Source organism: Cinclus cinclus, chromosome 3, assembly GCF_963662255.1.
Source record: "Cinclus cinclus chromosome 3, bCinCin1.1, whole genome shotgun sequence".
Taxonomy (NCBI): domain Eukaryota; kingdom Metazoa; phylum Chordata; class Aves; order Passeriformes; family Cinclidae; genus Cinclus; species Cinclus cinclus.
The window spans coordinates 19,503,623-19,516,739 of record NC_085048.1 but is presented as its reverse complement, the minus strand read 5'-3'; the positions used below and the strand labels follow the sequence as shown (position 1 = coordinate 19,516,739).

Below are 13,117 nucleotides of genomic sequence, written 5' to 3'. Positions count from 1 at the left end.
CAAACACTTTATTACTTATGCTTGTTATTTACAGTATTTACATATTGCACGTTCGCTGGAATGTTTTATACATTTATTATATAAAGTAAATTAATGGCAGCTTGTGTTTGTATACAAAATCCATGCTCCACTGTTCCAAAAAGTATGTCTACTTGGAATTACGTTCCTGTTTGTCATGCAATTTGTACTTCAGGGTACAATGTGACCCCAATGCAAGTCTGTTTTAACCAAACTTTTAAAAAATTGTATAAGCATGAAGGATATCAAGTGACCACAACTACTGTGGAGCAGATCTTTAGTAGTTCTAAATATACAAACAAACATTCCTTAAAACTGTAGAATTAAGCAACAGAACATGAATTTTCTTGGTGAGATATTTGTGTTTACATATTTTGGCAGCATTACACATCAATTGTAGTGTATTTTTAAGTATGGAGCATTAAGTACTACTGGCAGTTATGCTACTGTAGAGAATGTCAATCTGCAAACTGTCGATGACATACAAAATGCATGTTCAAATAATTATGGGAAGTAGTCTGTCAATCTGCAAAAATAAATCTCTTGTTCACAATGGAATTCACTAAAAGGTAGTAAGTTCTATTTCCCTGTTGGTTTCCAAGGCACTTCTCTTGGTTCTTGGTGCTTCTTGTCATGGTAATAATATCTGGTGGATTAAAAGAAAGAAGAAAATTGCCTTTCATCATTTTTATACTCGCGTACATGTGTTCAAGAATGTGTTTATCATAGTGAAAATAAATGAAACTGGAGAATTCAGTAATAACTTTGGAAAGATCAGCATTGAATTTCAGATTTAGTTCAGTTCATACCAGCCTGTTATAGTAACACTTTCTTTGTTAGTCAAGGCTAAAATTCTGGAAAGCATCACTTTTTTTTTTGATGGTTCATTTTTGGTAGACACACTAGAGAAATCCAGTTCTACCTATTAAAAATGTGCTTATAGTTACTCTGATCCAGTGACTGCATCTGTGAAGTCAAAAAGTGAATAAACCTCAGGAATAGCATTAACAGATTGCAAAATACTGTCTGAATGCCTTGGTGTCAGGAGCCATTGATGGCATGTCCATTTGAAGGATGTAGGAAGGATTTGATGTTTCATTGGGCCTATTTGTGAAGAAACTTGGGTTCATATAAACAAGAAACAAATAGAAGTAACTTTTTTAGTTGGTTGTATAACTATAGCACCTGGAACATGCCAACACTGAGCCACCACAAACTAAGCACAAGCTGCAGGGGTTCAATTTGGTGCCTGTTCTATTAAGTCTTCCAGAAGAGTTTCTTGGAATGAAATCACCACCATGCCTATGACACTGATATCAAAATCACCAATACAAAATTACAGGTTTCCACATTGCTTATGTATGTATTTTGTCTCTATTCTAGAAATGTTTATTCAGAGGTTGAGCAGTGAAGGTTTTCACAGCCCTACTCCTCCATACCTTTAAAGTTTGTAAGAAAATGTAGTGTAACTGCACATACACATATCTAAGAAGTCTATCCCCTTCTAGACAGGTGAAAACTGAGTGCTGCAAGTCTGTCTACCCAGTTTCATGTGTTTCTTTGCCTGTTGTTTTTCTTGTTTAGAAGTAAAAAAATGTACAGTGGCTTTTTGGTCAGCAGGAACTACACAGCTGAAAGAGTCTTACATGCAAACAGACCCAGATGAAGCTTTGGTGTCTTACAGCCATCAAAAATTCATCGGGGAGATAAGTGGTAATCTAATGCTAGAATTCTGCTGCTGATATTTTTCACAGTTAAAACTTTCATATTGTCAGTCTGAACATAGGTAACTGTCTTCCCCATGATCAGTGTGAATTCTCTGATACTCTGAGCTTCTCTACATTTTCTACTGCTTAAGTATAATTTGTAATGGAATCATTTGTATGCGAAGTCAGTTGGACTTGACATAATCCATTGAAAATCAAGCTATTGCTGCATACAGAAATACTTGTTAGTAGTATTTAAACATTAAGTTTTGCAATTTTTGAAAGCTATCAGGAAATGTAATAATGTTACAGAAAATCTTAATGTAATCTATGTGGTTTTTTCTAGCTTTGCAGATAGGAGAATTACTTTTATCTTTTTTAATACCCTTCTTTAGAGGAGGAAACTGATGTAAATTTTCCTTGTCTTGCATTTTCACCTAGCTTATTTTCAGTATGTAAGCTCCTACTGTAGCCTATTTAAGATACGATGTTAAAAAGTGATGTTTAGAAGAAATTAACATACTTTTGTTTTGATCAGTATGTGGTACAATCTACAGGTTAAACACTGAAAATGTAATAAAAACTTTTTTCATTACTAATGGGAATATGCAGCTCACTGGGGGTGAAAAGTGATTAGGATGCTCATTTGTCATCTCATCTACACCTGCTTTTGTATGGGTAACTTAGCAGTTTTGTATCAGCTAAGTCACAGTTTTCTAAACCCCTGGCATTTTCAGAAATGAATAGACCCCAGATATTTAGCATTGATAAATGTTTTACTTTTTTTTTTAATTTCATATAGTCTGTTTTATGTATCGGCCTACAAATATTAATCTGGAACTTAGCTGAAGGACAGTGGATAGTCTTAGTGGAGATCCTGAATGCAATTTGACTACAGCCTCTGTTGAGAACATAGGTAACTATACAACTTCCCAGCCAACTGTGCTAACTTCTAAAAGCACAAATGAAAGCTACTGTAAAGGCATATTACAGCTTTCCAAAATTGATTCTGGTTATTACCTGTGCATGATGATAAGCTAGCTAATCTATATGAAAAGGATTTAGTGGTTTAAATATCAATATAAACTGTAAAATACTGTGCCAGTAGGATTTTGTAGTAGAACCTTCCTATGCTTACATAGAAAAATTCTTTTCCAAAGTGTGCACATCCAGGTGGAATTCTGCTGTAATGTGATCACAAAGATCCATAAACTGAAGATTATGAAGCTCTTAATGTTCCATCTGGTGCCAGCCACAGACATACCACAGCAAGGAAAACTGAGTTGCCTTTTAATAAACCTGGACAGTGGCACACTAGTAACCATGCACACTGGATGCCTTTTTAAATCAAAGCAGTAGTTCAGATTAAAGTCTTAAATTAGTTAACTTGGGAACCACTTCCTGGCACCAAGAAGAGGTGATTGAACATGCCCTGAGCAGCTGTATAAAACAAATCAAGCTATACTTTCCAGAAAACAGGTCTTCACTGAATAATACACTAACCCCTCATCTTAATTTCACCTTTACTTTTATGGAATTCAAGCATCTGACACTTCTTCAATGCACTCAACGTTACTCTGAGAAAGCAGCAGTCTATGGGAAAATGCAATTAAGGGCTGCTGTTTCCATTATTACAAAATACTTGAAGCAAAATTCAAGTGCTCAAATATCTTGGTTTAAGAATAATTTGAAAAAATCAATATATAATATGATGTATAGGAATGGGATATTTAGTGGAGTATTTCAGTTTTTTCTTCATGTATTTTAAGTTTCTAACTTGTATTTTCAGCATTTGTCACATACCTTACTAGTATGGTCGATACATCTTGAGGATTTTACACAGATTTTTCTAAGTTCCAAAGGAAATTTTAGTTTTAAGCTTGTTAGGATTTTTGCAAAGAATATTTGACCTGTATTTACAAATATTAATTATTTGTATCTGCATCTTAAGGAAACAAGCAACTGGTAGATTTCTTTAATATACTTTTTATAATATATAAACCTCATTTTCTGTGCTTAGCCCAAGACTCCCAACTGCTTGCACCAGTCTTGTATTTATTAGTGTGTGTCATTAGTTTTACTTTATTTGAAATAACTGTAGATGCTTTATAAGTTTTTAAAACCCCATTAATATTTGTCAGTACAGAAATAAGAAGAAATCTTCAAAACATAAGTATGTATTAATATGTGATAATGCAGTCCTTAGTCCCTGAACTACTTCTCACAGTGCAAGGAGTTTTCAAGGTAAGTTGTGAGATCAGTGTTGGTCTCCAGCTAACAGATAAAGAACAGATAATAGAAAAGGGAGGGCACCAACAGTAGCACCTGAAGTTTTCAAACAGAGGCAGTAAAATCTGTATGGCTGTAGCCAAAGTGGCTGTGACAAATGCTGTCAAAGGGGTATTCAGATTCATCACTGTCTGTCACAGAAACTGCTCATGATCTGAATTGTGAACTTTATTTAGGTGAAGACTTCAGGAATCATGTTCCTGGCATCTGTTACCTACTGCAGATATGGGCAACTTAACAGTTGTGGGATGTATCTGCATGGAATAGAGCAAAGCAAGCATGGAATATGGGAACTGTTAGGAAGCTGGCAGAAGAAAAGAGGCTGAAGAATGGAACAGCATAAAGAAAAAAACATCAAGGACAGGACTGTAGCATAGCTGTGTTGAACATGAGAAGGGATTACAGAACAAAATTAATTAGAGGTGATGCTGGTGGCAGCCAGGGAGTACAACCTGGATGGCTGACTGGAAAAATAAAAAAGGACTACTGAGAGATCTGGAGATCTGATAATGCAGATCTGCTGCTCTGGCTTCACTCATGCAATCTCAACAAGGTGAAGGGCTGTTACTGGATCCCTGCATTGCTCATGTGTGTAGGACAGCCAGAAAGGGAACATACATTAAAAAAAAACCAAAACCCAAAAAAACCCAACAACAAAAACAAACAAACAAAAAAAAACAAAAAAAAACACAAGAAGATGGAGCTCAGTTACATATATATAGCATACATGAGAAAACTGAAGACTCCATAAGACACATTGTACCATAAACACACATATGCCCACTTAGATAGGTGTTGTGACAGTAACATGTCTAACTCCTGATTTCATGTATTATTTTCTTGTTTGATCTTAGCTGAGTTTCAATGTCTTGTGTGCTTTGAGGCTGTGCTAGTCCAAAATGCACTTTTAAGTACAAATAAACTGTATTTTTTCTTCTCTCGAAATTGATCTCTAAACATGGATAAATATCCACGGATCTAAAAAATCCAACGAAACTGCCAAAGTAATAGTACATCTATAGCCCAGCCCACTTATAAACCTGCAATGAAACAAAAATCAGATACTGAACAAAACAGGAAACCTAATTTGTTTCACACAAATCGAACTGATGCAGTGGAAAAGCCCTGAGGAGAAAAGAGGCTTAATCTTACAGAGACACCAGTGTATCTCCAGATGGATATGGTAGAGGATAGTCTTCTATTTGCTAATCGAGGCTGTTTAAGGAGTCTACCACTACTGATTTGTGTCTGTGTGAATAAAAGAAGTGGACAGTTGTTACTGACATAGAAACATGTTGAGCAAAGGTTGTTTGAGAGATAAACTTTTTTAATAGACTCCCAGCTTGAGATAGGAACTACTTTAGTTGCTATTCCTTCATATTACAAGTTCATGTTTACATGACAGGTTGTTAAGATACAGATACAATTTTCTGAAGAAAGGGAGAAAATAATTTCACACTCTGATGTATCTGCTTATTGGTATTGGTAATAACATTATTCACCTATTTGCAAAATTAAACAAATTATGTCTCATTTATCCAGACCGGATGGACAGAACAACTTGAATAGTTCCATAAGTTTTCCTGCAGTCATGTTTTCTTTAGATTAAATAATCCTAATTCCTGTAACTGTTCTTGTACACTAAGATTTCTAGACCTTTGGTCATCCACATTGCTCTTCTTTGAACTCTTACAAGAAGAACCCATATGTCTTCAAGTGTGATGCCCTTAATTAAATATAGGATTCCAGTAACAGTAATTATTAAATTAAAAACAGGTGTTCCATAAACCATGATTCTATTTATAAATTCCAGTATTGTTTGACTTTCTCCAAGTGTAACACTGCTGACTTGCTTAGTTTACTGTCCACGACAAAATTTGTTTTCGACAGCACTATCTAACTATTCACCAAATTCCACGTATTTCTGCAGTTGAAATCCCACAGGACTTCCATAATTCTGCTTGTTATCTCTTATACTTGTTTTAGACTATTTGGCTTATTTTCCAAGATTATTTTTAATTTCAAGGTTGTACTGTATCATGGTTGCTTGTCCTATAATAGTGCAGTACATAAATACAATATTCTATCACCCGAGTTATTAATGAAAATATTGAACAATATCAAACCTATAAGGAAGCTGTGTGATACTGGTCAGTACATTTTCCCAGTTTTGACAATGAAGCACTTACAAATTACTTATGTATCGTTTTCCAGTCATTTTTACATTTATCTTGATCCTATTTCCCCAGCTTCCTTGTGAGAGTGAAGTGCAAAACCGTCAATGCTTAAAATAAAATAAAATGCTTAATAGTTTTTACTTTTCTCACTGATTCCTTCCACAAGATGTATATTTTGTCAGAGAGTTAAAGCATCTTGGCTTCACAGCATTTGTTACAGAAAAATCTGCATGGTCATTATTTATCCCTTTGTCCAAGATCACATTTTGTCTTAGGTAAAGGTTGAAGACATAATGTAAATTAGTCTTTCTGTATTCTTACGTTACAGTTCTCTAAAATACAGATAGTTTGGGAGTACTTTTTGGTTTGGTTGACTGGCTTTTGTTTTCATTTTAGTGCATGGTATTTCCTAAGTATCTGTGGGAAACAGAGGCCCATCTAGGCAAAGAAGGAGGGAATGAACCTCTAGATATGAGAGGTGTACACAAGAAAATCCCAAAAATTCTGAATAGTTTGAAAGTAGTTTATCAATGCTACTATCAATACATTTTAACTGAACTACTATAAAAGCACCTGTGACCTATCTGCATTTACAAAGCTCTGATGTGTAAAGCTATGTATATATTAACTCATATTACTGAGTACAGCACAGATGTACAGCTGCACACATAAAAGGGCGGCTGCTGCTGCCGATACAGGCAATTGTATACTGAGTCAACTTGAAAAATAAGCCACAGCTGTTGTGTTTTGTTCTGTAACAACAAATTCACTATCTGCTAACTGTATGCTGCTATAAATAATTCACAGATGATGCACATAGACATTTATGTAATGACTTCCAGTAGGGGGTACCCTTTCCTTAATGCCAAAATTTGCCAGATTAAGCCAGTTACTTAAGTCCTCTGGGAAAGGAATACCTTATCTAAAGGAGAGTTGTTAATATATTCCCATGAATTTTCATGTATCAAACACAACATCCACTGCTTTGCTATGCAGTGGAATGTCATTTCTGCTAGGAAAAAGCTTACCTTTATCCTTCCATGCACATAGGGCTTACTGCCAATCGAGTGAGAAGCCTGGCACATCTTTTATAGTCTGTATAGAAAAAAAAAAAAAAAGGCATGACTAGATTACCAAAGTAATAAAATTTGCCTTTAAAAATCAGAATTGCTTTCAGTATGCAAATGAGTGTCATAGAAAAGTTCAATGAATACCTTAGTTTGCAACAGAATAAAAATCAACTCCTTTGACTTAAAAGACGAATGTGTAAAAATTGGGTAATAACTAAAAGCCATGTCTAATGGCACGTGTAACTATGCAACTGACATCTGCACATGTTCTGTCTGTAAACAAACAGCATGAATGTGCTTGGAGGCTCTCCAAGTGTATGTATGTATAAAAATTTATACATCTGTGCCTGTGCTTCCTTGCAGGATCTAAACATGTGATTGTAGTATTTCCATATTAGTGAAAGAATAAGTAGTGCTCATCCACCTTTGAAATCCAGCCCTCAACTGTCATCTTAATATTAAGTAATGCCACTCTCCAATAGATTTTCTTCCTGGGAAAGCTGTTAAATGAGACAAATAACACCTTCTAGTCATACAACATTCATATCATAAACATTCATAAGAGTATCAACTTTCATCTTAAAACTGTGGTAAAATTGTTTTTTCCACAGTAGTCCTATTGTTAGTTGTTCGTATTTAGTTGTTCGTACATACCTTCAACTTTTTGATGCATTCACAGTAAGACACAGAACCAATGCAAAACTAAAGAAATTATTTAAAAGATTTTGGTTTGTTTTCTTTTCATTTACATGAAAAACTGAAAGCAAATATTGTACAAGTTGGTTATGGACAGACAGAAAAATAAATTATTTTTCAGGTACCAATGTTATTACACTGTATGAAATACTAGAAGGCATGCCAACACAGTGGTTTTGTACTGGCTACCACCACACCACAGCATCAGAGACACTTTCAGTTTGTTTGCTGCTTGGCCTTCAGATTTCTACACAGAAGGAGCAGTATAATTTGAAGTCAGGATATAAAAAAAGTCACATCGTTCTGTACGCTAAGTGTTAAAGCAGGCTGTTCATCTCATTTTCCTTGAAGAAAGTTACTTTAAAGAGATGCTAGTCAATCCAGCCCAGTAAGTGATACTCACTTATGTTAGGCATTATTTCATTAATGAGTAACTACATCTAATGTTTTCTGGAGATGAAATGTTAACAAACCCCAACTCACAGCATAGTTATGGTACAACTGCCACTCATACAAATTATCCTCCATTATCCAGACATTATGTTGGAGGATATGTCAGCTGTCGGGAGGAAAAGGCTAATTTAGAGCCTTTAAGGCCAACTAGTTTTTAGCTTGGAGTACTCATTAGTGCTGAGCCAAATGACGCTTGTGTTGTGATCCCTATGAAAAAGGTAATATGACTGTTGCCTGTTCAGAACAGACAAGTTATGAACAACTTACATCTCCACTCATGTGAAGAGTGTGATCTGGTTACCTGTCATCTAGAAAACCTTGTCTTTCCAAGGAATTCCTAATGTGAAGCCTTACAAATAGAGAAAAATGTCCACAATTCTTACCAAATATGCCTTTAAAATGCACTGGGCTGAAATATTTATTAATACTTGAAACTTGGAATCTGCAACTCTTGTTTCTATTCCCAGCTCTGCTACTGACCCAACTGGTTGACCTCAGACAAGTAAAATAAAGTGTGCTTCCATTCTGAAAAGCCTGTACTAAAATAGCATCTGCTTACTCAACAGGTCTACCTCAGAATGAATCTGGAGTCACATCTACTGATTGATAAATGTCAGTGTTTGTTTTCTATTTAATTCCTGCTACTGCCAACAGTGATGAGGTATCATAAGCTGCATTTGCTTAGTTGCGTCCATCTGCACTTACATATATTTTTTGCTAAGCTAAGAAGTTATACTTTTATAATTCACTGAAGAAAGATGTTGCAAAGGTTCACTGTCAACATCACTGGTAGATTGGTAGCTGAATAGTCAAAATAGAAAATGTCTATAAATTGTGTCCTACATAAATAATCAAAGAAAAGTAAATATCCCCACCTGGATTTGTGATCCTATATTGAAGTTACAGCGCTGGATATTAAATATAAGGTATTTGTGAGAGGAGTCATGTTCCTATGAAAAGCAAACACTTAGTTTGGAACCCACGAGGCAAATACATCAGTACCTAAGGATACAGTGTTTACAGCCATTCTACATAGTGTATTTCTGATGAGAAAGTTTTATTTCCATTGTGCTCTCTGTAATGCTGATGCTGTTCTAGCAATGCTGTAGAGGACACTTAGTACTTTTTTTAGTAAATTTTAGTTCAGTTTTTCTTTTCAGGGAATGCATTCTGGCATTGTATCACTACTGATACTTGATAGAGCTAATAAGTTTTAGAGTTCCTCTTGTTTTAAGGAAGTGTCTGCTTCTGTTACTTACATGCTGGGATGGTGCAGTCCCTTGTATTGTGATAAAGCCGATGAAAGTGTTTGCTACATTTTGGGCTAAAGTAGAGTGGACCTGAAATATAAAGAAATACAGGTTATGAATCAGCAGAGCTCACAGGTAAGCAGTGTAGCTTATGGTATCTATGTGAAGTATGGATACCAATGCAAAATTAAAACATACCTGTTAAATGCTTCAAGAACTTGTCTTTCATCCTCAGATCTCTGGGAACTATTTCTGTTGGACAGAAAAAAATAATAGTTACTCTGCTGCACTGGACCTATCCTTGCCAAGCATAGTATGAGGACAGGGAATATTCTGTCCAGCAACATCACTGCTATGTCTTGGCAGGTGCATGGAGGTCAAAAGTCCTTTGCATACAGTAAGCCAAATTTCAAGCATTCACTTTAATTAGGGAGACCTTGTAAAATGCTCTGTAAAACACAGCACTGATGGAACATATCTGTTAGGTGAGAAATCATTAATGACAATGGTTATTAACTAAGAGTCAGATTTTAGCTCTCTATGGACTACATTATCAAGTATACCTAGATTTAAATTCTTTCCTATTGCACAAGTAGTAAAAACTCAAAGATATATTCAAGTTTGGAGTTGTGTCTTCTAATCCTCTTATGCAAATGTAACCACTATTCTGTCCCAGGTATGTCTGTAGAAGCACTGTTCTACTGTAATCATGAAACTGGATTGATCTACTTACAGGAATCTTCCCTCCCTCCTCCCAGCAGTAAATAAAATTCACAGGAAATTATTCCAAGCAAATTGCTCTCTTCTGGCTCCCTACGTTTGTGGTTTACCGCCTTGTGTTTTGTGTTCAGCAGATGGCAAAATGAAACTGGTTTACTGAAATCCATTTTAGCCCTAACCCCTGCTAGTGACTTCCTGATTTACAGCTATCTTTGATTGCTTTCCGTTACAAACTCCATGCTGATAGCTTAGTGCTGATTGTGTATGATATGCTACATGGTGCTTTATTTACTTGACCATGAATGCCTGAGCAGCCTTTTTCATTCCCCTGGCACCTCTTATCAGATATAAAGCAGAGAGCATTTCCATCCAGATCTGATTCACTTGTGAATTTAGACACTTCTCGAAAGTCATTCTTCATTTACTTCTAACTTTAGTCAGTGTAAGTAAAATTGACCTTATCCTATTTGACCTAATTATGTCATGAAGAGCATTAAAAACACACATGCTTCACTCAGAAATTTCCCATGGGACAAGCTCACTAGGAAAGTGATGCCAAAACTGAAATGAAAGACTCTAACTAGTAGTTCCTTTCCAGAGTTGCTGGGAAAAACTCCATTATAATATCAGAGTGCAAAATCCTGCTTCAGAATCAGTAGCAACAATTAGTAGCAACTAATCTGCTCTGAAGCAGGATTATTAATTTTGTAGATAACGGTTCCACACGAGGCAAATGTTTAGCACCAACAGGGTGACCAAAAACTATGCCCACATTCCAAGATGAGATTTAGAGCTGAACAGATCATGGTCTGGCCTCTTTGACTCTTCAACATTTGTAAAACAAAATGTTCTCTCCTGCGTTGACCTTAAGTAGAACAAAAATTTCTTCCTCTGTGCGTTCCTTAATCATCCAAATGGAGAAGCAGCATCTTCATGACAGCCACCAGTAAATGCAAATTATGAGGATATTTGAGTGTGAATGAGAATGGCAAAAAGGTACAATGAAGCTTTACAATATCAATAAAGACAAAATAAATAGCATACTACGAAAATGAAAGCCAGTTTGAGAAAAAGTGAGTAGATATTTGCTGGAAAATATTCCTGAAGTCACTTTCAGTTGGAGGGGTCAGATAAGCATCAGTAACGCTGTAGGGGCTTGGGAGTGACAGGGAGCACTAAATTAGACATGGCAGCAGGAGAAACTAAATCAAGTTTCAACTGGATGCACAGAAGTACATCACCAAACTAAGCAGGTTAGAGAAGAGCCAGTCAAACGAGCAGAAGGATGACTGCAGGAGTGTCCCAAACTGGTCACAGCCTGCACAGTGACAGAGGAGTACTGTCAGTTCCCTAGTATTTCAAAGGTGCTGGAGTACAAAAGGAACTAACAAGCAGGGTGAACAGTTCAGTGAAGCTGAGCTGCAGGGAGGACTTCTATATGTGAGGTCTTTAAGGACACACTACAGTCCTGCAGGAAAATTCTTGCTAAGGTCATTTCCAAGAAACACTTAAACCAAGCACAAGATAATAAGTGGTAACCTTCCAGGAAAAAAGCATTTTCATCCCTTCTTTCTTTGATCTCAGCCCATTTCAGTATTTTCCCATATTATTAGGTTTTGTTCAAAGCCACAGGAAGTTGGACTATCAGTTGAGTACATTATCCAGAGAGTAATAGACTCTGAGAGGTGAATGGAGGTTTTCTATTCCAAATTTGCCATCTGTGTCTGTTTCCGATAGCAAAGGGAATTTGCAGGTATTTTGGTGAATTCTTAATACAAAATTAGTAACCTGATGCACTACCTCATTCACCGAGGCACCCTAGGGAAAAAAAAATGGGACTGTGACTTACCAACTCTCTGCTCGTCCTGGTATCCCCCATAGTCAGCCACTTCCCTTCGATCCAAGTTATAGTCATGCTTGGAGAAGTACTGCATCCCACTGTCCTTCTCCAGGTGGTACCTCTTCAGTTCCTGAATGATCTCCATTATGAGATTTAAGAGACTTTGCTTGTCCTTCAAATCTGTGGAGTCCGTTTTTTCTCTGCAGTATCCTGCTGAGAGCATTAAGAGTACCAGCCCCAGCAGTCCAGAAGACCTCAGTCCACTCATTGCAGTCCGACCTGAAGAGTGCATGAGGGGATGAAGAGGAAGGATCCGCTGCTATGTTAGATCCCCTGTTTCACTGGAAGAGAAAATTGGGGTGGGTCGAAGGTGGGGAGACCCGTGAGGTTGGAATCGGAAACATCAGCGGAGGAAAGAGCGGGGACCGCTTGGCAGGTTACACAAGGCGGGGGCACGGACCGCGCCGGGCTGCGGAGGTTGCGGGGGGTCCGGGGCTCCGCCGCTGCCCCCGCGTTCCACAGCGCCGGCCCCGGGCAGCGCCCGCACGGCCTCCCCGCAGCCGGCGCCGGGCCCCGCGGCAGGGCGGGGACGCAACCCCGCAGCGGGGCCACGCTGGGGGTGCCCCGGCGGAGCCGATCGCCGGCCGGGACGGGCGTTCCGCCCCGCCTCTCCCCGCCCCGCCGTGGAGCGGAGGAGCGCGGGCGAGGGGCGACAACTTTCCCCGAAGTTTCTGCCGGAGAGCCGCGGCAGCTCACCGTCGCTGCGGGGCTCCGCGCTCGGGCTGCGGGCAGGAGCGGCGGGACGGGAGGTGCGCGGCTGGGGGGGCAACCTGCCGGGGCAGGCTAATAGCGCCGCCAGTCTCCCCTTTTTCTTCGCTCCCCTTCCCCGCAGGAGAAG

General features: G+C 38.0%; 1 protein-coding gene across 1 annotated transcript; it reads right to left on the bottom strand.

Annotated features, from left to right (window-relative positions):
* Positions 1-7,007: 7,007 nt before the first annotated feature.
* Positions 7,008-12,511, bottom strand: ALKAL2 (ALK and LTK ligand 2). Its single transcript, XM_062488521.1, has 4 exons — positions 12,229-12,511; positions 9,858-9,911; positions 9,669-9,749; positions 7,008-7,285 (listed from the first exon to the last, which is right to left on the bottom strand). Exons 1-4 carry the CDS (start codon positions 12,509-12,511, stop codon positions 7,221-7,223), a joined length of 483 nt encoding a protein of 160 aa, XP_062344505.1. The 3' UTR covers positions 7,008-7,220.
* Positions 12,512-13,117: the final 606 nt, after the last annotated feature.

Excerpts from the sequence above, each read along its gene's own strand:
- ALKAL2 (XM_062488521.1), bottom strand. The coding sequence starts at position 12,511 with ATGCACTCTTCAGGTCGGACTGCAATGAGTGGACTGAGGTCTTCTGGA. Across the intron at positions 9,912-12,228 it reads CCAGGACGAGCAGAGAGTTG|AAATAGTTCCCAGAGATCTG; the intron begins GTAAGTCACAGT and ends TCTGTCCAACAG. Across the intron at positions 7,286-9,668 it reads GGACTGCACCATCCCAGCAT|ACTATAAAAGATGTGCCAGG; the intron begins GTAAGTAACAGA and ends TTTTCTATACAG.